Source organism: Gadus macrocephalus, chromosome 9 (assembly GCF_031168955.1).
Source record: "Gadus macrocephalus chromosome 9, ASM3116895v1".
Taxonomy (NCBI): Eukaryota; Metazoa; Chordata; class Actinopteri; order Gadiformes; family Gadidae; genus Gadus; species Gadus macrocephalus.
The window spans coordinates 10,323,211-10,347,996 of NC_082390.1; the positions used below are offsets into that span (position 1 = coordinate 10,323,211).

General features: G+C 48.4%; 3 protein-coding genes across 4 annotated transcripts in view; 1 reads left to right on the forward strand and 2 right to left on the reverse strand.

The window, feature by feature from the left end:
• LOC132464340 (voltage-dependent calcium channel subunit alpha-2/delta-4-like) overlaps nt 1-7,227 on the forward strand; it is a 29,088-nt gene extending 21,861 nt beyond the window's left edge. The window contains 11 exon segments of the mRNA XM_060060663.1: nt 74-118; nt 398-460; nt 1,321-1,391; nt 1,582-1,657; nt 1,758-1,810; nt 2,810-2,865; nt 3,030-3,050; nt 3,812-3,929; nt 4,368-4,488; nt 4,711-4,788; nt 6,596-7,227. Coding sequence (XP_059916646.1) covers nt 74-118; nt 398-460; nt 1,321-1,391; nt 1,582-1,657; nt 1,758-1,810; nt 2,810-2,865; nt 3,030-3,050; nt 3,812-3,929; nt 4,368-4,488; nt 4,711-4,788; nt 6,596-6,697 — 804 coding nt within the window. The 3' untranslated portion in view covers nt 6,698-7,227.
• A 672-nt stretch (nt 7,228-7,899) lies between these two features.
• afg3l1 (AFG3-like AAA ATPase 1) lies at nt 7,900-17,208 on the reverse strand. Of its 2 annotated transcripts, XM_060060666.1 has the most exons (17): nt 16,811-17,207; nt 16,234-16,318; nt 15,942-16,051; nt 15,575-15,724; nt 14,940-15,014; nt 14,671-14,795; nt 13,824-14,091; nt 13,316-13,453; nt 12,764-12,917; nt 11,868-11,975; nt 11,494-11,619; nt 11,224-11,334; nt 10,946-10,965; nt 10,790-10,885; nt 10,304-10,504; nt 9,618-9,812; nt 7,900-8,570 (listed from the first exon to the last, which is right to left on the reverse strand). In XM_060060666.1, exons 1-17 carry the CDS (start codon nt 16,973-16,975, stop codon nt 8,346-8,348), a joined length of 2,352 nt encoding a protein of 783 aa, XP_059916649.1. In that variant the 5' UTR covers nt 16,976-17,207; the 3' UTR covers nt 7,900-8,345. The 2 variants fall into 2 exon arrangements, with proteins under 2 accessions (XP_059916649.1, XP_059916648.1); XM_060060665.1 differs by lacking the exon at nt 10,946-10,965 and having other exon boundaries at nt 10,790-10,905; nt 16,811-17,208.
• Nucleotides 17,209-18,507: 1,299 nt separating this feature from the next.
• The window catches only part of fer1l4 (fer-1 like family member 4), a 32,574-nt gene continuing 26,295 nt past the window's right edge, over nt 18,508-24,786 (reverse strand). Inside the window, exons 44-49 of the mRNA XM_060060662.1 lie at nt 24,032-24,130; nt 23,223-23,340; nt 21,795-21,918; nt 20,985-21,280; nt 20,368-20,468; nt 18,508-19,722 (exon numbers count right to left, since the gene is read on the reverse strand). Coding sequence (XP_059916645.1) covers nt 19,542-19,722; nt 20,368-20,468; nt 20,985-21,280; nt 21,795-21,918; nt 23,223-23,340; nt 24,032-24,130 — 919 coding nt within the window. The 3' untranslated portion in view covers nt 18,508-19,541. The remainder of the gene's footprint in view (nt 19,723-20,367; nt 20,469-20,984; nt 21,281-21,794; nt 21,919-23,222; nt 23,341-24,031; nt 24,131-24,786) is intronic.

Genomic DNA, 24,786 nt, shown 5'->3' on the forward strand with positions numbered 1-24,786 from the left:
ATAGGATTGAATAGGATTAGGATATTATTAATTTAACAATTTAATCCCTCTCCCTCACTCTCTCTCTCTCCAGTGTCTTAATGTTGAAGGTGTTTGTCCTCTCAGCTGTGAGAGCATAGTACGTATCCCCACTGACCACCGCTCACCACACATGGATATCTATATATACATAAAAAGATATCGATTTATGGATATCTATATCTATAGATAGATAGATAGATAGATAGATAGATAGATAGATAGATAGATAGATAGATAGATAGATAGATAGATAGATAGATAGATAGACATAAATATAGAGGTTTACAGATATCTATATATCTATCTATATATATTGTGTTATGGATATATGGATATAATAGTACATATAAAACTAAAATAAAAATGTGTGTTTCAGGACCTAAACTGTTTCCTGATTGACAACAACGGTTTCATACTGCTGTCAAAAGAGAGATCAGAGGTACACACCGCGCATGCATACACACACACACACACAGGCACATTCAAACACACACACACACACACACACACACACACACACACAAGCAAGCCTATAGACACACACACGGGTGACCCACACACACAGACAACCCCATCTACTGAATCTATTAATAAATGTTGTGTCTATTCTGTGTTTTCCTACGGGTGCAATTAAAAGCGTTGCCTCTAATCTATCTATCAAAATAAAAGCCCTTGGCGCTGCGACAGCATGCTAACATCTGGGGGGATAAGCTCCTAGATTGACCCTTGACCCCCCAAGCTGGCCCAGGGGTCAGTGTGACCTTGGCTTCTCAAAGCGTCTCGGTGTGTCAGTAGTGTCTCTGACCCGTAGCAGGCGATCCAGAGACACCTTAGACCTGTCTATATGTTTATCTATAGCTATAGCTATACCTACAGCTATATCTATATCTATACATCTATATCTATATATTTATTTATATCTATACATATCTGAACCAAATGAACAGAGGTTCCTCCCACAAGCTGGCCGCATGATTTCCTGTGGATAGGGGGCGGCACTAGTTCCAACAGGCCCCGCCCCTAGGAGCAGGGAGGGGTCAGAGGTCATCTTGCTTTAGGATGCCTACAGGTAGACCGAGGACATTGGGGATTGAACCGAGAACCTTTCAGTTGGCATTAACACACCCTGAACGCTACTAGAATAGGGGTACCATGTTAGTACTGTGGTACTGTCTATGTCTGTACTGTGAGTACTGTGGTACTATGTTAATACTGTGTTACGGTCTATGTTAGTACTGTGAGTACTGCAGTACTGTGTCAGTACTTCCTGTGAGGTGGTCATGTGACGTCTCTCCGCAGGTGGGCAAGTTCCTCGGGGAGGTGGACGGTTCAGTCATGGCGTCCCTCATAAAGATGGGCATGTATAAGAAGTAAGAGCTTTGGCCTTTGACCTGCTGCTCTGGTCCTCTCCCTCTGCATTTTACCTCCAGGTTGTCTGTCCTCTACTTAGACCCCTTTAGTGACCAGGGGCTGAACTGTGTGTGTGTGTGTGTGTGTGTGTGTGTGTGTGTGTGTGTGTGTGTGTGTGTGTGTGTGTGTGTGTGTGTGTGTGTGTTGCAGGATCTCTCTGTTTGACTACCAGGCCATGTGCAGGAGCGGCCATCACCATGCCAACGCGGCCCGCCCACTGCTCAGCGTAAGGCCCCCCCCCCCCCCCACACTTTCTCCATATTTCACATTCAAAGTTCCTCCTTTTTATTATGATGAACGCTTTGTAACCGCTCGTCTCTCCGCAGCCCTTCTACGGCCTGATCACCCTGCTGAGGTGGATCCTCTCCAACGCACTGGTGTACGTCTCTCTCTCTCTCTCTCTCTCTCTCTCTCTCTCTCTCTCTCTCTCTCTCTCCCCCTTTCTATCATTCTATCATTCTATCATTCTATCATTTTCTCTCTCTCTCTCTCTCTCTCTCTCTCTCTCTCGCTCTCTCTCTCTCTCTCTCTCTCTAGGGCTTAGAGGCCAGCTGTACTCTGATGGTCCTTTCTGTAAAAGAGCTTTAATGCACTTTACACAAAAACACACTCTACAACATGTGGCGTCATAGAAAATCGACATTGCGTCTCTCTCTCCTCCCCAGCTCTCTCTCTCTCTCTCTCTCTCTCTCTCTCTCTCTCTCTCTCTCTCTCTCTCTCTCTCTCTCTCTCTCTCTCTCTCTCTCTCTCTCTCTCTCTCTCTCTCTCTCTCTCTCTCTCTCTCTCTCTCTCTCTCTCTCTCTCTCTCTCTCTCTCTCTCTCTCTCATACATCCCTTTCCCATAAGACTTTATATCTGACCTTTATGTCTTTATATGGTAGGATGTATTCATGTATGTTTATTGAGATATTGAACATTCCTGGTACTTACTACTTGTCTTTTACTGGTTCCGCTGGTTCTCATGGTTCTGCTGGCATTGATGGTTCTGTTGGTCCTGATGGTTATGCTGGTTCTGCTGGTCTCGATGGTTCTGATTGTTCTGCTTGTTCTTCTGGTATTGATGGTTCTGATTTTTCTGGTGGTTCTGCTGGTATTGATGGTTCTGGTGGTTCTGTTGGTTCTGCTGGTTCTGATGGTTCTGCTGGTATTGATGGTTCTGCTGATTCTGCTGGTATATGGTTCTGATGGTTCTGCTGGTGTTGATGGTTCTGCTTGCTCTGCTGGTATTGATGGTTCTGATGGTTCCGCTGGCATTGATGGTTCTGATGGTTCCGCTGGTATTGATGGTTCTGATGATTCTGCTGGTATTGATGGTTCTGATGGTATTGATGGTTCTGATGGTTCTGCTGGTATTGATGGTTCTGATGGTTCCTCTCAGGTTCCTGCTGGACCTCAACTTCTGCGGCCTCTGGCACTCGGACTACGTCGTAGACGGTAAGATGACATCCCTTCTTGTCAAGCAGCTTCCTGTCATGACATGTGTGATGTCCTTCATGTCGATCTCATGTCTCATGCTTGACCTCATCCACACACACTTCCCGCTTCATCGCCATCATCATCATCATCATCATCACCACGGTGTGCTCTGACAACCTCAGCTAAGGCTGGCTATCACACCTGTAAGTACTGTGTGTGTGTGTGTGTGTGTGTGTGTGTGTGTGTGTGTGTGTGTGTGTGTGTGTGTGTGTGTGTGTGTGTGTGTGTGTGTGTGTGTGTGTGTCATCTGATTATTGTGTTTGGTAGTTTAAGTCATCCATTAATTCATATGTTTTAGAAATAATAATAATAATAATACATTTAATTTAGAGGCGCCTTTCAAGACACCCAAGGTCACCTTACAGAGCATATAGTCATCATTCAAAACTATGTAAAACAGACTAGGAATAAAAGGAAAACAGAGGTTAAACATGAAGAATAATAATAATTAATAACACTCAAAGACGCCTAAAGTGAAGGGGGGACCTCACTAACCAATTCAAATCAAATCAATTGGTCAAATCAACCAAATCAAATTGATAGATGTATGTAATTGGTCAATTGGTTAATCTTATTGGTCGGTTACTGTTGCCGTGGTTAATTGATGTGGTTAATTGTGTGATTTGTAAATTGATGAGGTTGTGTGATTGGTTAATTTATGCGGTTGTGTGATTGGTTAATTTATGTGGTTGGGTGATTGATTAATTGTTGGGGTGGTGTGATTGGTTAATTGATGTGGTTTTGTGATGATTAATTTACGTGGTTGTGTGAATGATTAATTGATGTGGTTGTTTGATTGATTAATTGATGGGGTTGTGTGATTGGTTAATTGATGTGGTTGTGTGATTGGTTAATTGATGTGGTTGTGTGATTGGTTAATTGATGTGGTTGTGTGATTGGCCAGCTCATAAGCAGAAGAAGTTGGAGGCCCAGCAGCCGTGTGACACTGCGTACCCAGGCTTCCTGTACGACGACTCCATCAGAGAGGCCAACAGCCTCATTAAGTGTGGCCGGTGTCAGAAGTAAACACACTCACACACACACACACACTCACACACACACACACACACACTTACTCATTCACTCACTCACTCAAACAGTCAAACACACAAATACAAAATCCCTTAAACTGTAAAACCAAAAACCTTACCTTGGAAGGAAACCTAACCCTCAAACCAAACCTTATTAGGATTGGGCATGAGGGTTAGGGCGTCTTACTGATGGTGTTTTAGGATTTGGTTTTTGGTTCTAGGGTTTGTAGCAGTGTGTTGTGTACTGTGTGTTGCAGTGTGTTGTGTACTGTGTGTTGTGTACTGTGTGTTGCAGTGTGTTGTGTACTGTGTGTTGCAGTGTGTAGTGTTCTGTGTGTAACAGTGTGTAGGGCACTGTGTGTTACAGTGTGTAGTGTACTGTGTGTTGTGTACTGTGTGTTGCAGTGTGTTGTGTACTGTGTGTTGCAGGATGTTCGTGGTGCAGTACGTCCCGGAGTCTAACCTGGTTCTGGTGGTGACCCAGGCGGACTGCGACTGCTCCCGGCAGTACAGCGCCATCCTGCTGGAGCCCAAAGAGATCAAATATATCCTCCTGACCCCTGACCCTGCAGACCCTCTTCTACTTTTGTGTGGCATACACTTCATCATTTCATCCCAAAGACCAGGCTATAACCTCTAACCCTCACCCTGGTGGGGTCAGTGCCTTGCTTCAGTGCTCTACAAAAGGAGTCGAAGCCCCCCGCCTGCAGTGTTAGTGCCGTGCTATAGAGTACTGAATGTGTGTGTGCTCCTTGACCTCTGAGAACATAACGCCACGGTCAAGTGCAACCGCATGAAGTCCCAGAAGGTGAGGCGTCGCCCGGAGTCCTGCCATGCCTACCACCCCAAGGTAACTAACCTACCATAACTAACCTAACCCTACCACCCCAAGGTAACTAACCTACCATAACTAACCTAACCCTATCACCCCAAGGTAACTAACCTACCATAACTAACCTAACCCTACCACCCCAAGGTAACTAACCTACCCTAGCTAACCTACCATAACTAACCTAACCCTACCACCCCATGGTAACTAACCTACCATAACTAACCTAACCCTATCACCCTAAGGTAACTAACCTAGCTAACCTACCATAACTAACCTAACCCTACCACCCCAAGGTAACTAACCTACCATACCTAACCCTACCACCCCAAGGTAACTAACCTACCATAACTAACTTAACCCTACCACCCCAAGGTAACTAACCTACCATAACTAACCTAACCCTACCACCCCAAGGTAACTAATCTACCATAACTAACCTAACCCTACCACCCCAAGGTAACTAACCTACCATAACTAACCTAACCCTACCACCCCAAGGTAACTAACCTACCATAACTAACCTAACCCTACCACCCCAAGGTAACTAATCTACCATAACTAACCTAACCCTACCACCCCAAGGTAACTAATCTACCATAACTAACCTAACCCTATCACCCCAAGGTAACTAACCTACCATAACTAACCTAACCCTACCACCCCAAGGTAACTAACCTACCCTAGCTAACCTACCATAACTAACCTAACCCTACCACCCCAAGGTAACTAACCTACCCGAACCATACCACCCCAAGGTAACTAAACTACCCAAACTAACATAACCCTCCCACCCAAAGGTAACTCACCTACCCTAACTAACCTACCCTAACTAACCTAACCCTACCACCCCAAGGTAACTAACCTACCCTAACTAACCTATCCTAACTAACCTAACCCTACCACCCCAAGGTAACTCATCTACCCTGACTAAACTACCATAACTAACCTAACCCTACCACCCCAAGGTAACTAACCTACCCTAACTAACCTACCCAAACTAACCTAACCCTACCACCCCAAGGTAACTAACCTACCCTAACTAACCTAACCCTACCACCCTACCACACATATATGTATGTATGTATGTATTTACATGTATGTAAATACATTTAAATGTATAAAAGTATGTATGTGTATGTATGCAGGTAATGGTATATATGTAGATGTTTTTACGTAGATGTATGCATGCATGTGTATGTATGTATGTCTGTATGTACATGTATGTATGTATGTCTGTAGGTATATACATGTATGCATGTATGTTTGTATGTATACACGTGTGTCTGTATGAATATATATGTATTAGGGGTGTAACGATTCACCGATACGAATCGGTAACCGGTTGGAGTAACAAAGATGCAACTACATCGATGCGTTGGCCCCTGAATCGATTTAAAAAGGACCACGAATCGGTCAATGCACCGATTTAATCAGTTGAGTGAAGCTTAAAGGTTGTATCAGCGATGTTGGGTGATGTCACTTGAAGCGGGATCCCTGTCGCGTCTGTGTTTCGTGCATCCAGTAATAACTATCATGAACGCAACGCAAAACCCCACAATACCCACCCCTTGACGGTGATTGATTGGTATACTATTTATTTTGGTTTTGAGAAGGTTGGTAGTACCAATTGTTTTCGAAAATTGTAATTTATTTAGTGTTATCATTGGTCGACCATTTTAATTTATTTTGAGCGATCTCATTGGTCGAAAAATCCAATTTATTTTGAGTGATCTCATTCTCGCTTCAGAAGCTATGGTTCCTAGTATATCATCACTGTTAGTGTCTCCTCTAAGACTAACAGCCCCCCCCCCCCCCCCCCCCCCAGGAGAGCACTAAGGAGTGCGGGGGCGCCGCGGAGCACCGCCTCTCCACGCGGCTCTTCTCTGCCTCGCTGGCCCTCTCCCTGGTCATCTGGCCGGGGACCTAGACCCCGTCCCAGCAGCCCTGGAGTCCCAGCCCAGCGTTGAGGAACTCAGGGCCTGAGGGGAGAGGCCCCAGAGGACGCCCTGTCAATCAAATCACTGGACGGCTAGCACGCAGCTAAAGACAGCTAACACATGCTAATAGACCCTAACAGACAGCTAGCAAACGGCTAGCATCTAAACAGCAAGCTAACAGATGGCTACCTAACAACTTGCACACAGCTAGCAGGCGGCTAGCGGATGCTAACAGATGGCTACCTCCCAGACGTGCTGGTTTCATAGAGCAGACCTCATCAGGTCCTCAGAGACTGGACTGGTCTCCTACTCCGTGGCGGAACTGGTTGTCAGAACCAGTACGTTCAGCTTCCTAAGACTTCCTACTGGTTTGTAGTGGGAAAGTTAGACCGCTTGTTAGTTAACATCCTTAATTATTCATGAGTGTGATGCAATGTGACCATCGTTCCACATGATGGCGCTAAATATACCCTTTTTAAAATAATGAATGCAAATAAATATAAAAATGTTTTGTATTATTTTTATTAGTAAATTATTTACATATAAATATTGTATTTGTTACAATTTGTGAAGCGAGTCTAACGTTCAGATGTTTGAGGTCCAGAATCAGGAGGTCGAGCTCAAACATCTGGACGTTAACCCAGAGCGGTTTCTGACCGGAGATATTACAGCGTGTTTATACCGTCACATGACAACATCACAGCATGGGAACACTGACTGAGGTTCTGAGTTCGATTCGACTTGTTGGCATGTATCTGGCAGGTGCTATGAATGAGCTGATTATTCAGATTCAGTGTAAGTATCTTTGTATATCATGTATCCTATGGACGTACTCTAACGGTATTTGATGTTAGAGTGATTCTGGTCCTGATGATCATGAGGCGCGGCCATACCTTCATACTCGCTGCTCTTGGTCGGGTTCATCCTCAGGTGGACCACACGGGTCTCCAACATAACAAATGTTTAACTTCATAGTCTTCACAGCATTCCACCTTGTTTGAGTGAGACCGAAACTAAATCTCTTTGCGGCGTCGCTAGAGAAGCTAACGCTCCTCCTGAGGGAACCCTTAACTTAACACTCCTCCTGGTTCCCAAAGGAACCCATCGGAACCACACACTGGTTCACTTCTAACCAGTCTACCCACCAGCCAAACTGTTTGGTGCAATTGGCATACAAAAGTATAAACATATATTTAAAAACAAACAAACTCATATTTATTCAAATGAACTCAACTGATTCAAGTCAGAAAACAAAAGGGGGGAATTCAGAGGATAAAATGAAATCGAATCAAGCTTTGGTCTCACGTCAGAGGAGGTGATTGGACGACTTCTGGGAGTTCTGGTGTCGTCACGGTAGCATCGACTATGTAGCGCACAACAGAGACCAACACACAACAACACGCTGCCTTCCTTCAGCTCTGGAGCTTCCAGATGCTCTCGACTCCAAACCATTCTTGCGTCAGTCAGTCAAAGAAATGTCAATAAAATGTGATAAATACTTTTCTTGAGGTTGAAATACCGTAAGAGGTGGAGATGCTGGTGAAGTCTTCAGAACATCAGCAGAGAACCTTAAAACACCCATCCTGTGCCGAGGGTCACAAGGTCAGGGGTCAGGGCCCTGGGTCATGGGGTCAGTGTCTAGGCGGTCTGCTTCTCCTGGGCCGGGGGCCCCTCCTCTGGGGCAGCCTCCCTCTCCTGGTTCCAGTCCCTCAGCCCCACCGGCAGGCTGGTGTCCTCCTCGAAGCTCCCGGTTCCCGCCACAAAGTCCTCATAGGTCGACTTCTCGTCGAAGGGCCGCGGCCCCAGCAGCTCCAACATGTCCGCCTTGTCCAGCACCTCCTTCTCCAGGAGCCGCCGGCCCACCTGGGGAGGAGCAGGGTCAGAGCATCAGCCAGGAGCACCAGAACTACAACCAGGAGCACCAGAACTACAACCAGGAGCACCGGAACTACAACCAGGAGCACCGGAACTACAACCAGGAGCACCGGAACTACAACCAGGAGCACCGGAACTACAACCAGGAGCACCGGAACTACAACCAGGAGCACCAGAACTACAACCAGGAGCCCCAGAACTACAACCAGGAGCCCCAGAACCACAACCAGGGGGACGTAGAACCACAACCAGGGACACCTAGAACTACACCCAGGGGCATTTAGAACTACAACCAGGAGCACATAGAATTAAAACCAGGAGCAGGTAGCACTAAACCCAGGGGCAAGTAGGACTACAACCGAGGCACCTAGAACTACAACCAGGGGCATGTAGATCTACTGCACGTAGAACTAATACCAGGGGCATGTAGAACTGAACCCAGGGGCACATAGAACTACAACCAGGGGCATGTAGAACTGAACCCAGGGGCACATAGAACTACAACCAGGGGCACGTAGAACTACAACCAGGGGCACGTAGAACTACAACCAGGGGCACATAGAACTACAACCAGGGGCACGTAGAACTACAACCAGGGGCATGTAGATATACTGCACGTAGAACTAATACCAGGGGCATGTAGGACCTCACCCGGTGGCATGTAGTACTACAACCAGGGGCATGTAGAACTGAACCCAGGGGCACATAGAACTACAACCAGGGGCACGTAGAACTGAACCCAGGGGCACATAGAACTACAACCAGGGGCACATAGAACTACAACCAGGGGCACATAGAACTACAACCAGGGGCATGTAGAACTGAACCCAGGGGCATGTAGAACTGAACCCAGGGGCACATAGAACTACAACCAGGGGCATGTAGAACTGAACCCAGGGGCACATAGAACTACAACCAGGGGCACATAGAACTACAACCAGGGGCACGTAGAACTACAACCCGGTTCTCACTCTGGACTACGACCAGGTATTCACTCTGGTCAGCCCTGGGGCCCCTCTGGTCTGGGTTTCTCACCATGTCCACCATCTCCTTCTTGTCCTGGATGAGCTCCAGGGTGCGCTGGTAGGCCCGGTCCACCAGCTCCCGGACCTCCTGGTCGATGAGCTCCGCCGTGGCCTCGCTGTACGGCTTCTCCATCACCATCTCCCCCTGCCGGGCCAGGTCGAAGGACACCTGGCCCACCTTCTCACTCATCCCGAACTGGACCACCTGCGGACAGGGGGACATAGGGGTACAGCTTTAGGGGGTGAAGGGGTACGGGTTTAGGGGCTGGAGGGGTACAGGTTTAGGGGCTGGAGGGGTACAGGTTTAGGGGGTAGAGGGGTACAGGTTTAGGGGCTGGAGGGGTACAGGTTTAGGGGCTGGAGGGGTACAGGTTTAGGGGCTGGAGGGGTACAGGTTTAGGGGGTAGAGGGGTACAGGTTTAGGGGGTAGAGGGGTACAGGTTTAGGGGGTAGAAGGGTACAGGTTTAGGGGGTAGAGGGGTACAGGTTTAGGGGGTAGAAGGGTACAGGTTTAGGGGGTAGAGGGGTACAGGTTTAGGGGGTAGAAGGGTACAGGTTTAGGGGGTAGAGGGGTACAGGTTTAGGGGGTAGAAGGGTACAGGTTTAGGGGGTAGAGGGGTACAGGTTTAGGGGGTAGAGGGGTACAGGTTTAGGGGGTAGAGGGGTACAGGTTTAGGGGTACAAGGTTGGGGGTACCTGGGCGTAGGCGGACTGCGTGACCTTCTTGAGGTCGTCCTGCGCCCCGGTGGTGACCTTGCTGAAGAACACCTGCTCGGCCACGCGGCCCCCCAGCATCATGCACATGCGGTCGAACAGCTGCTCCGCCGTGTACAGGTACTGCTCCCGCGGCAGGTACTGAGCGTAGCCCAGACCCTTCCCCCGCGGGATGATGGACACCTGGGGACACACACACACACACACACACACACACACACACACACACACACACACACACACACACACACACACACACACACACACACACACACACACACACACACACACACACACACACACGTAAGATTCAAACTCTACTGGTGACTCCAGACGGATAGTACAGTACAACTGAGTACTAGGACAGTGTGTCCTAGTACTAGGAGTGTTTACTAGGAGTGTGTACTAGTACTAGGAGTGTGTACCAGTACCAGACGGTGTGTACTAGTACGAGTGGTGTGTACTGACCTTCAGCAGGGGGTCTGCGTGCTCCAGGTACCAGCCCACGATGGCGTGCCCGGCCTCGTGGTACGCCACCGTCTTCTTCTCATTCGGCTGCAGCACCTGAGTCCTCTTTTCCAGACCTGTCAATCAAAAATTATGAACACATGAATGGATGAGCACCTGAGTCCTCTTCTCCAGACCTGTCAGTCAAACATTATGAACACATGAATGGATGAGCACCCGAGTCCTCTTCTCCAGACCTGTCAGTCAAACATTATGAACACATGAATGGATGAGCACCCGAGTCCTCTTCTCCAGACCTGTCAGTCAAACATTATGAGCGCATGAGCCGTGACCGAGCTCATGGGTTTGTTTTCAGCTAATCAACAAATCTCTAATGGCTTGTCCCGTCCTCTGGCGTCACATTCTATAGTGAGGAGAAGGAGGAAGGAGCCCACCTCCGATCACGCGGTCGATGGCCTGCTCAAAGTGCTTCCCGCCCACGGCCGTGTTGAGGTGTCGGGCGGCGATGAGCGCGGCCTCGTTGCACACGTTGGCGATGTCCGCTCCTGAGGACGACGACAGTTATTCACTCATTACCCTTATGATATTAAAAGCTTATAATGTCCTTCTGTGACCCTCTACACCATGTGACCCTCTACAGTACACCATGTGACCCTAGACTACACCATGTGACTCTTTAAATCATGCGTCTGTTTAAACCAAACCTGTGAACCCCGGGGTGGCGGCAGCCATCTTCCTAGCGAGCGCGTCCCGGTCCAAGCTGGGCTCTAATTTGATTGGTCGGAGGTGGACTTTAAAGATGGACGCCCTTCCTTTGATGTCAGGAGGACCTGGGAGGAGACAGACACATCTCAGCTGGGCATGCTCCGTTCATTTGTTATTCCTGCCTTCATGATGCCGAGGACAGACAGCCTCTTACAGAGGTTAAAGGTCAGATACGGCCCCTCTTACAGAGGTTTAAAGTCAGATGAGGTCCCATCTTACAGAGGGCAAAGGTGAGATAAGGTCCCCTCTTACAGAGGTTAAAGGTCAGATGAAGGTCAGATCAGTGAACCAGGAGCATTGTGGGTAGGCGTACCGATGAAGATCTGCCGGTCGAAGCGGCCCGGTCTCATGAGGGCTGGGTCCAGGATGTCGGGTCTGTTGGTGCCGGCCAGGACCACCACGTTGGTGGCTGTGTTGAAGCCTGCAGGCAACGACAACAACCAGCAGGTCAAGAACAACCACAACAACCAGCAGGTCAACAACAACAACCACAACAACAACCAGCAGGTCAAAAACAACAACCAGCAGGTCAAGAACAACCACAACAACCAGCAGGTCAACAACAACAACAACCACAACAACAACCAGCAGGTCAAGAACAACCACAACAACCAGCAGGTCAACAACAACAACCACAACAACAACCAGCAGGTCAAAAACAACAACCAGCAGGTCAAGCACAACCACAAAAACCAGCAGGTCAACAACAACAACAACCACAACAACAACCAGCAGGTCAAAAACAACAACCAGCAAGTCAACAACAACTAGCATGTCAACAACAACCACCACCAGGTGAACAACAACAAAAACCACCAGGTCAACAACAACCATCAGGTCAACAACAATGATAACAACCAGCAGGTCAACAACAACAACCAGCAGGTCAACAACAAGAATAGCAACCAGCAGGTCAACAACAACAACCAGCAGGTCAACCATAACAACAAACACTAACAACGAGCTGTGGAGAGCAGTGAGACCAACTCAAACCATCCATCATACGTTCTGTTCCCAGAGAGGATGGAACCAACAGCCTGAGGAACCTTCCAGACCAACATGGTGCCTCCGATCTAACCCAGTGTACAGAATAACCTTAATAATGATGGGTAATAATAACTCACGATGACCGTCTGATATACCCCAGCATACATGACACCTTAATAACCAGCTAACTAGTGTTTAACTAGTGGCTAACTAGGGGCTCACCATCCATCTCCACCAGCAGCTGGTTAAGCGTGTTCTCCTGCTCGCTCTGCCCTCCGAAGTTGCCCCCTCCTCTCTTGCGTCCCACGGCGTCAATCTCATCGATGAAGAGGATGCAGGGCGCGTTCTTCCTCGCCATGGCAAACATGTCCCTCACCTTATCCACGACACAGAGTTCAAAGGTTAGAGGGTGGGAGAGTTTAGTCATCAACCATCTTCTCAAGGCGGCCTACAGGTAGAGCGAGGACAATGGGGAGTGACCCCTGACCCCTCCTGTCTGACACAGGAGCCTCCAGCAGGTGAACCCAGAAAGCTGTGGTCCAGCCGGTGACCCAAGAGCCCTATGGTCCAGCCGGTGACCCAAGAGCCCTATGGTCCAGCCCGGTGTTGACCCCTGAGGTCCAGCCCGGTGTTGACCCCCGAGGTCCAGCCCGGTGTTGACCCCCGAGGTCCAGCCCGGTGTTGACCCCCGAGGTCCAGCCCGGTGTTGACCCCCGAGGTCCAGCCGGTGACCCCAGACCCCTCTGGTCCCATACAGTGTGTGCGGGGGCTCACCCGGGCCGGGCCCACGCCCACGAACATCTCCAGGAACTCTGAGCCGTTGACGGTGATGAAGGGCACGTCTGCCTCCCCCGCCGTGGCCTTGGCCAGGAGGGTCTTTCCCGTCCCCGGGGGTCCGGACAGCACCGCCCCCTGGGAGAGCACACGGTACTCCAGGTTAATAACAAGTTATTACAAATTACTTGGCAATAACCACAGGGGTTAGCGCACACACGCACACACCTTTTCTTGACCCATGACCCGATAGTACTAAAATGAGCTAGTGCTGGTCCTAGAACTAGTTAGTGCTGGTCCCGGGACTAGTAAGTGCTGGTTCTAGAACTAGTTGGTGCTGTTCCTGTGACTAGTGAGTGCTGGTCCTAGGAATAGTAAGTACTGGTCCTAGGACTAGTGAGTGCTGGTCCTAGGACTAGTGAGTGCTGGTCCTAGGACTAGTGAGTGCTGGTCCTAGGACTAGTGAGTGCTGGGACTAGTTGGCGCTGGTCCTAGGTGGCGCTGGTACCTTGGGGATCTTGGCCCCCAGGTCCTGGTACTGCTTGGGGTTCTTCAGGAAGTTGACGAACTCGAGGATCTCCACCTTGGCCTCCTCGCAGCCTGCCACGTCCTTGAACTTCACCTCGATGTTCTCCTTCATCATCTTGGCCGTGGACTCGCTCATGCTGAAGGGGCCCCGCCCGCCGCCGGCCCCGCCCCCCATGGGGCCCCGCCGCAGCGTGAACAGCAGGAAGCCGATCAGCAGCAGGGTGGGGATCATGCTCATCAGGAAGGAGCTAGGGGGGAGAGAGAGACAGAGCGAGAGAGACAGCGACAGAGACAGAGACAGAGAGAGACAGAGGGAGAGAGACAGCGACAGAGACAGAGACAGAGAGAGACCGAGGGGGGGGGGGGGGGGGGGGACAGAGATAGAGACAGAGAGACCGAGGGAGGGAGGGAGAGAGAGAGAGAGACCGAGGGAGGGGGGAACAGAGAGAGGGAGGGAGGGAGACGTTAGACTACAAATTTATGTATCTTAGCAGGGATATAAGGGGTGTATGAGGGGTACATTCAGGCAGTACTAAGGTTGTATCCAGGCTAGATGAGGCCTACATTAGGGCTGTATTGGGGATACATTAGGACTGAATTGAGGTTGTATCCAGGCTAGATGAGGCCTACATTAGGGCTGTATTGGGGATACATTAGGACTGTATTGAGGTTGTATCCAGGCTACATTAGGGCTGTATTGGGGATACATTAGGACTGTATTGAGGTTGTATCCAGGCTACATGAGGGCTCCATTAGGACGGTATTGGGGGTACATTAGGGCTGTATTGGGGGTACATTAGAGCTGTATTGAGGCTATCTCCAGGTACCCGTCGCTCTCGGTGCTGTAGACCACGGCGATGCGGTGAGATGGTTCCAGGCCCAGCTCCATGTGGGCCGCCTCCAGGTTACGCTCAAACGTGTCCACACTGCCGATGTTGAACCACACGTAGCCCTACACACACACACACAGTTTATTAATTATCTGTTGATATTTAACCTAACCAAGTGTATGGGCTTTACGGTCAGGGAGTGAAGACAGAGGGGGATGAAGCCCCAAGGCCAGTACCCCCTCCCCCCCCTCAGTGTGTGTCTTTACCCCGTCAGAGGAGTCCGCTCCTGGGGCCAGAACCACCCGGACAAACTGCTTGTTCACCACCTCCAGACGCTCCACCTGCACACACAAACACACAGGACATGAGATCACACACACACAAACACACACAGGACATGAGATCACACACTCACACTCACACTCACACACACACACACACACACACAGGACATGAGATCACACACACACACACAAACACACACACACAGGACATGAGATCACACACACAGGACATTAGATCACACACACACACAAACACGACATGAGATCACACACACAGGACATGAGATCACACACGCACAGGATATGAGATCACACACACACACACAAAATCACACAGGACATGAGATCACACACGCACAAACACACACAGGACATGAGATCACACACGCACACAGGAGATGAGATCACACACACACGACATTAGATCATACACACACAGGACATGCATTCACACACACACACAGGACATGAAATCACACACACACACCAGTACCCCCCCCCCCCCAAAGTGTATACATATATCTGTATGAGTGTGTATGAGTGTGTGTGTGTGTGTGTGTGTGTGTGTGTGTGTGTGTGTGTGTGTGTGTGTGTGTGTGTGTGTGTGTGTGTCTGACCATGCCCCTCCCCAGGTAGCGGTGGATGAAGTCCTTCCAGCTGATCTCACGCCCCGTGTCTCTGAACAGGAAGTAGAGCAGCGCAGACGTCACCCCCGCCACCGTCACCGCCATGTAGCGGAAATCCTTCTCATCCCACGGCATGTCCCCCTGCAACACAGCTGGACATTAGTACACTAGCTCACTCACACTCCCTCTCACACTTCCAGAATAAATGTATCGGACATGCATATTGTTTATGAACTGACTTGTAAAGTAGAATGTACAATATTTGAAGAGACATGGGTCCTTAGATGCAAGAACAGAAATACATTTAAACTGGAGTCCAGGAAAACACATCTTACAGCAAATGAGTACTTTGCCCTACCTTCTGCAAGCGGCTCCACCAATCTTTCCCTCCTCCACTTCCTCCTCTCTTTCCACCTCCTTTCTTCGCACCTCCTCCCCCTGCTCCTTCTGGCTCTTGGCTTTTACCATCTGAGGGTCAGACCCAGAGTTAGGTTCTCTCCACCGGAACATTGCACCCTAACCGCTCCACTTACCTGTTCTGATAGTTGGGGACTATAAAAACATCCTCTTTATAATGAGAACAACAACAATAGTATATCAATGATAATAATAATAACAGCACTTTGATGCAGCCAGGTGGTCGGTTGTACCTTTAGGGTCGGTGGAGTAGAAGCGCCAGGTTGTAGAGTCACTACCATGACGAGACAGAAACTTTGCTTGAATCAAAAGCCCATTCTGTAATAAAACACAAAATACTCCTCCGTGTCACATTTCTATCAACCACACACCGCTTGGCAGTGGTCAACGAGTGTCCCACAGGTACATTACAGAGGGGGCTGGCGTTTAACACCAACAATCACATCTCTCTGCTCGACCGCACACATATCACTGCAGAGTCCCTAGACTTCACCCATAGCTACTGAACCAGCTAGTCTGGTAACTACTGTCGTACTAAACTAATCTGGTAACTACTGTAGTACTAAACTAGTCTGGTAACTACTGTAAACCAGTATGGTAACTACTGTACAACTAAACCAGTCTGGTAACTTCTGTACTAATAATCTAGTCTGGTAACTACTGTACTACTAAACTAATCTGGTAACTACTGTGCTACTTAACTAGTCTGGTAACTATTGTACTACTTAACTAGTGTGGTTAACTAGCATTAGCTCCAGCTGATCCAACAGTTAACCTTGTCATCCGTCTCAAACCACCCGACCTGCTCACCGTGTCGGCGGAGCCCCAGAGCCCCAGAGAGGAGAGGTGTGACCGGGCCCGGAGCCCGGCGGTGGGGGGCGGGGACAGGCTCCAGGCTGCCCGGCCACAGACGCTCCTCAGGGCGGCCAGCCGCCCGGCGCCCCCCGGGTGGAGAAGCCCCAGTAGCCGCGACATGCTCCTCTGTATGATATACCGAAGGTTCAGTTACTGCCCCTGGTGAAGCTCATCTGCAGCGCGGCGGGTCGATAACATCGGTCGTTGTGGTTGAATAATAGCATGTGTGTTGTTGTAGAAAATAGCATGTGTGATGTTATATCTGTGGTTATATGTGTGATGTTATTGAATAACTCGAGAGTCTCATTGAGTAACAGCCTCAGAGGAGTCAATGAGGATGATGTAAGGACCGGGAGGGTCAGTCCTGCTGGTGCCTGATCCAATGTGTCGTGGTGAGAACTTAAAAGACCCGGAAGAATAGATAAATTGTGTTAAATCATGATGATTCTACTTGCAAATGGGTGTTCAATAAATCTTTTTGAGTAGTTGACGCGTTTAGCTTTTTAATATGCAGTCGTTTTGATACAGGCGGTGAAAGGACACCTCGAAACCTGACGGTCATCTTCGTTGGAGCTGATTGGCTGTGGCCCGCGTTGCCAGATCCTTGGTGCATAAGTAAAATCAGGAGGGGAATGTTTTAATAGATCTTATCTTTAAATGTTATGTATAGATTCAACTAAATAACACTGTATGCCAACTTGACTATTATGCATTTTCTTAAGGCATACCCTTTTCTTTCAAGATATATAAATGTGGTTCAATTTATTATAATAAAATATGGTTGTCAAAAATACGGTTGTTAGGATTGAAGTAATGAACGGTAGAAGTGTTATATCAGGGAGCGTTTTATGCCAACTAGGGATTAGAGCTTAGCCTCTCGTAGGGGGGGCTCTGACTCCCCCTGGAGGTGGTTTGCATGTTATTGATTAAGACCACCTGGTGGAGGAGAAGATTCGAGATTCAAGAGTTGTATTGGTCACATAAATGTACAAGAAACGCAATGAAATGCAAAATGAAGAACTGTTCGCCCGGAGCACGAAACCCGCCCACGCCTTTCTCAATTCCTGTAGGCCTGTCCATAAGATGCTGTCTGACTCTCTGCTACTGGGAGGTTTCCCAGAACCAACAGAACCTTGACTGTAACCCACCTCAACATGAGAAGGAGATCGAGGAGAACCTCCCCAGAGCCAGAGGTGAGACCTGGAGAAGGACCTCATGAGAGGGACCTCCCCAAACCTAGAGACCTGGAGAAGGAGAGGGACCACAGGACAGGAGAGGGACCACAGGAGAGGAGAGGGACCTCATGAGAGGGACCACATGAGAGGGACCTCAGGAGAGGAGAGGGACCACAGGAGAGGAGAGGGACCACAGGAGAGGGACCTCATGAGAGGGACCACAGGAGAGGGACCACAGGAGAGGGACCTCAGGAGAGGGACCTCAGGAGAGAAGAGGGACCCCAGGAGAGGGACCACAGGAGAGGGACCTCATGAGAGGAACCCCAGGAGAGAAGAGGGACCCCAGGAGAGGGACCACAGGAGAGGGACCACAGGAGAGGGACCCCAGGAGAGGGACCACAGGAGAGGGACCACAGGAGAGGGACCTCATGAGAGACTACCTCTGTTTGGTGTTTCGGTCCAATAAACATGAAACCGTTTGATAAAGAAACATTTAATGTTAAACGACTCCAACTGTACATTATAAGAAGTGAATATCACAACCACAATAATTTAGAACGCCGTTACTAGATAAGAAAATAACACATCACATAGATCGGCAGAACCTATAGAAAATGATCAATAAACAATATTAAACAGTATTTGCAAGAGTTCTTAATTCACCATTTCTATGCTATTAGAATGGGGGGCGAAATGTAAGCATAAAATATATTTTTTATTCAGTGCAATTTCGATAATTCTATTCTATAATCGATTTCTCAAATGGAACTTAATGTATTTTATTCATCAATTCAAACTACAAAAAATAAATAACAATTGATTCTTTCAGCTTTTCAAATTAAACTTCTCAAAGAGTAAGGCTGCTATAGTAAACCTTTAACCCTAAAATATGTTAAGCTACTAAATGAAACCCTTAACGAATAGGGTGCTATATTAAAACATTAGCCCTTGGCGAGTAGGGTGCTATATTAAAACATTAGCCCTTAACGAGAAGTGTTCTATATTAAAACATAAGCCCTTAATGATTAGGGTGCTTTATCAAAACATTAGCTCTTAACAAGTAGTCTACTATATTAAAACATAAGCCCTTAATGATTAGGGTGCTTTATCAAAACATTAGCTCTTAACAAGTAGTCTACTATATTAAAACATAAGCCCTTAATGATTAGGGTACTTTATCAAAACATTAACTCTTAACAAGTAGTCTACTATATTAAAACATAAGCCCTTAATGATTAGGGTACTTTATCAAAACATTAACTCTTAACAAGTAGTCTACTATATTAAAACATAAGCCCTTGATGATTAGGGTACTTTATCAAAACATTAGCCCTTAGTGAGTCGGGTGCTATATTACAACATTACCCCTTAGTGAGTAGGGTGCTATATTAAACCTTAGCCCTTAACTGACAAATATACTTATTGGAAGTCGGTTTGGATAAAAGTGTCTGCTTAATGCCCTCAATGTAAATGTACATGTCAATGTTGCGATTAGGTGCTGTATTAAATCATCAGCCACCAAAAATGGCCGCTGAGATTTGTCCAGGCAGAGTGTAAATGATGAGGCCCAGGAAGATCGTCAGCACGGCCAGGACGACCAACGCGATGATGTACTTCTTGTAATTCTTCCAGATGAAGAAGATGAAGGTCTTCATGGGATTCACGAACCAGGAGAAGCTGAGGCTTGGGCGGCTGGGGAGGAGTAGAAAGGTCACGTAGCAGTGAGCAAAGCACAGGATGAATGGGTTAGGGCTCTGCCTATTGAGTCAGGGCTCATCCTATTGGGTCAGATGCTCAGCCTATTGGGTAAGAGCTCACCCTATTGGGTTAGGGCTCAGCCTATTGGGTCAGGGCTCATCCTATTGGGTTAGGGTGAAAGTTCAGTCTACTGGGTCAGGGCTCATCCCATTGGGTTAGAGCTCACCCTATTAGGTTAGGGCTCAGCCTATTGGGTTAGGGTGCAGTTAAAGCAATATGCAGATTCAGGTGAGGAGATAAGTTAACCGTGCATCACTAGAAACAATACAATCACATATAATAACAATAACATTAATAATATTAGATAGTATATGCTACACGTGAACATCCTAAGATGGCTCAACTTGATTCGTTCGCTATCTCGGGATATTGGGCAATATCCCATGATTGAGATCTAGATGTTGTTTTCATCGCATGACGGTTGTCTCGTCACACTAATAAAAACCAATAAACCGCTAATAAATAACAAATAAATACCCCATTATCCCACGTCATGAATATCCCACTTCTGATCAGATCTGACATAAAGAAGACAAGATATATAAGAAGACATGAGAATCTGTTGGTAGGTTGACCTACTTTGGTTTCTCCAAGGGTTCCGGTTCTTTGCGGGCACGCCCCACAGGGTTAATCTCCGCCTCCTCTAAGGCAACCAGCTTAAACTCCGCCTCCACCTTCCCCTACAAATACACCAATTAAAATGCAGCCTTTTATTTCATATGTTTAAATTCAAATGCAGTCTTTCATTCATTACTGCTACAGCCTTTTTATTTGATTCATTTAAGCATAAATACAGAATTTTAATTATGTGTTTTATGTTTACATTCTTTGTAGTATGTATAGTAGTATAGTATGTTGTTGCTAAAAGTCGATTTGTAGAACAACTGAGCCCTACCACACAGTGAATACACATTTTTCTCCTAGGCAAGTAAGGTGGAGACTAGCATGTAGCTCATATATTAGCCTAGCGATAAAGTTAAGTAAATGATTAGCGATTAGAGGCAGTTAGTGGATAAAATTAGTGGATTCTCTACCTGTTACAGTCAAAGAGTTTATAAAACACAATAACCTGCTGTAGCCAACCAGTCTGACTTCACCAGTGACCTCAGGTCAATGACGACCTCAGGTCAGGGTTGTTGACCTCAGGTCAGTAACCACTTTATTATCTGGTGTATGTTTGTGTGCGTGCCTCTTACCATCAGCAGGTAGGTGTTACCGCCACTGTCGGTAAACTCAATGTCTTCCTTCTTCATCTTGTCTCTTTTGCTCTTCTTCTTCTTCTTCCCTTTCTTCTTGGCCTCCTCCTCCTCCTTCAGCTCCTTGTCGATGTCCTCCTGGCTCTTCAGGCGGATCAGAGGCCACCAACCCCTCATCCTCTTGGAGCGGAAGATGGAGAGGCGGGGCCCAGCGCGGTCGCGGGACATCTGGATGGAGCACTTCTCAGAGGCCTTGGCCGCCCGCACCATGTCGCTGAGACGCAGCTCAATGGAGCCTGGGAAAACCAAGGTTAAGACTATAGAAAACAAACATCAAGACTCTATAGAAAGACAAGGTTAGGACTCTATAGAGAACCAAGGCTAGGACTCGATAGAGAACCAAGTTTAGGACTTTATAGAAATCAAACGTCTAGACTCTATAGAGAGCCAAGGTTAGGACTTTATAGACAACCAAGGTTAAGACCCTATAAAGAACCGATGTTAGGACTCTAGAGAGAACCAAGGTTAAGACTCTATAGCTGAGCCTGAGAGAACTTCTCATGTCTCTACTATCCCCAGTCTCTCCTGTCCTGTGTCTCTACTGTCTCTGTCATGTCTCTACTATCCCCTGTCTCTCCTGTCCTGTGTCTCTACTGTCTCATGTCTCTACTATCCCCAGTCTCTCCTGTCCTGTGTCTCTACTGTCTCTGTCATGTCTCTACTATCCCCTGTCTCTCCTGTCCTGTGTCTCTACTGTCTCATGTCTCTACTATCCCCTGTCCCTCCTGTCCTGTGTCTCTACTGTCTCACCCAGGAAGTCGTTGGCTAAGATGCGGTCATAGTCCCAGACCTGCAGCACCAGGACGGCCGGCTGCCTGAACTCCGTCTCCTCCAGGGAGAAGAAGGATTCCTTCTTCTTGTACACAACCTCCTTCTGCAACACCAACACACACACGTTGTGGCATCCCGCCATGTAAACCTCGGCCTGGACGGGCCCGAGGGACCGTGAGGGACGGGATATACCACCCCCACCCACCAGCCGGCGACGGAGAGCATCCCTTTCGCCTCCCCAATCCGGGTGATTGGTGGACACCTGGCCGGTGGCAGGGGAGCCATCTTAAAAGGAGGTCCAGGACAGCACAGCACGGCACGGGAGCAAGGAGGAAGTGTTCGTGTCCGGGAGAGAACAGAGGCCCACGGAGGCCCTAGAGACCGCGTCTCCTTCATTGTATTTAAGTTGTACTCAATAAATGCCTTTAACGGCGTATCCGCACGCAAAAAGTGTCGTTCATCCGTGGAACCTGGCCCAACCGAGCACCGGGTTACCACAACGTGCACACACACACGCACACACACACAACTTAGAGAAGGACAAGCCTGAGTTAAGGAGCTCTGCAAGGTTAATGGTTATTGAGTTAAGTCTCTGTTTGGTTTAGATGTTCTTCGTAAAAGCTGGATGAAGCTCCTGGATGAAGCTTCACTTAGCTGCTCTGCTGAGGATGAGCCTCTCTGGTTAGGATCGTCCTATGAGCTGCATGGATTACACTGTTATCGAGGGTTGATAACAGGGTGTATCTCTGTTAAGTGTGTACCTCAGTGTTAGTGTGTGCAGTGTGTGTTCAGTGTGTACCTCAGTGTTAGTGTGTGCAGTGTGTGTTCAGTGTGTACCTGACTTGGTCGGTCGGTTCAAATCATCAATGAAGAAGTGGGGCCTGGCAGACAGCGCTGCATGCGAGTGTGGTGCCCCTGAACAGACTGTCCAGCATATTATGACCACCTGCCCCCTACACAGACCACCCTCGGAAGCCGGCCTCTTTGACGTGGGACCAGAGACAAGGGCATGGCTACAAGACACTGAGTTGGACCTCTGATGTTACACGAAAGAAGAAGAAGAAGTGTGTACCTCAGTGCAAGTGTGTGTAGTGTGGGTTCAGTGTGTACCTCAGTGTTAAGCGTGTGTAGTGTGGGTTCAGTTTGTACCTCAGTGTTAAGTGTGTGTAGTGTGTGATCAGTGATAAGTGTGTGTAGTGTGTGTTCAGTGTGTACCGTAGTGTTAGTGTGTGTTCAGTGTTAGTGTGTGCAGTGCGTGTTCAGTGTTAGTGTGTGTTCAGTGTGTACCTCAGTGATAAGTGTGTGTAGAGTGTACCTCAGTGTTAAGTGTGTGCAGTGTGTGGTTAGTGTGCACCCCAGTGATAAGTGTGTGTAGTGTGTGTAGTGTGTGTAGTGTGTGCAGTGTACCTCAGTGGGCAAGTAGTCAAAGCGAAACACAAATCTCCAGTTGAAGTTTCCCTCTCCGGTCAGAGAGTTGAAGTGGACGTCTGTCTCCTGCTTGTCCCCCTCCAGCCCCTTGATCCAGCTGTGGGACAACAACACACGGGCTAGACCTGAGGACCACAACACACGGGCTAGACCTGAGGACCACAACACACAGGCTAGACCTGGAGGACCACAACACACAGGCTAGACCTGAGGACCACAACACACGGGCTAGACCTGAAGACCACAACACACAGGCTAGAGCTGAGGACCACAACACACAGGCTAGACCTGGAGGACCACAACACACGGGCTAGACCTGGAGGACCACAACACACGGGCTAGACCTGAGGACCACAACACACGGGCTAGAGCTGAGGACCACAACACACGGGCTAGAGCACCTCACCTGGTCTCACCTGGTCCACACAGGAGGGTTTAACTGGTATAAACAGGAAGCTTTTAGACCAGTAGACCGGTTTAAACTGATCTAAACAATATGTACGCAATGACTATACAAGGTCACACCAGACTAGAATCAAACCGATGGGCAGAGGGACAGACAGACAGACGGACAGACGGACAGACGGACAGACGGACAGACGGACAGACGGACAGACGGACAGACGGACAGACAGGCAGATAGACAGGCAGACAGAGAGGCAGAGGGAAGACACGGAGGGGGGAGAGAGGGGGGAAGACAGGCAGACAGAAAGGCAGAGGGGGGAGACAGGCAGACAAACAGGCAGGGGGGCAGACATGCAGAAAGACAGGCAGGGGGGCAGACAGACCCTTTGACGTAGATGTCTGAGGAGGGGATCCCGGTGAAGGGGTTGACGTCGTCCAGGAACACGTCGTCTGTGTTCCAGATGGTCACACGCAGCTCGTACCTGAGACACATCAGAGAGTCACTACACACGCACAACACATCAGAGAGTCACTGGACACGCACAACACATCAGAGAGTCACTGGACACGCACAACACATCAGAGAGTCACTGGACACGCACAACACATCAGAGAGTCACTGGACACGCACAACACATCAGAGAGTCACTGGACACGCACAACACATCAGAGAGTCACTGGACACGCACAACACATCAGAGAGTCACTGGACACGCACAACACATCAGAGAGTCACTGGACACGCACAACACATCTGCTGGTCACTAGACACGCACAACACATGAGCCCTGGCTAACGTAGCCCTGGCTAACTTAGCGCTGGCTAACACAGCGCGGACTGCCAGGTCTAACGTTAGCACTGGCTAACGTAGCGCTGCCCGCTGCTCTGGCCTTTGACCTTCATGTGGGGTTCTGACTACGGGACGAGGATCAGGATCTGGTGCATAGGTCTTTAAGGCTTTAAAGGGGACCTATTATGCTTTTTCGACTTTTATGACCTATAAACGTTGTTATAATGATTGATAGTCATGTTTAAACATACTAAAGTGTCAAATAATGACGTACATGCATTTCAACGTATTCCCTGCTGACAGTCTGGGGTGGCTGTGCAGAGCGCTAAACACTCGGGACAACGATTG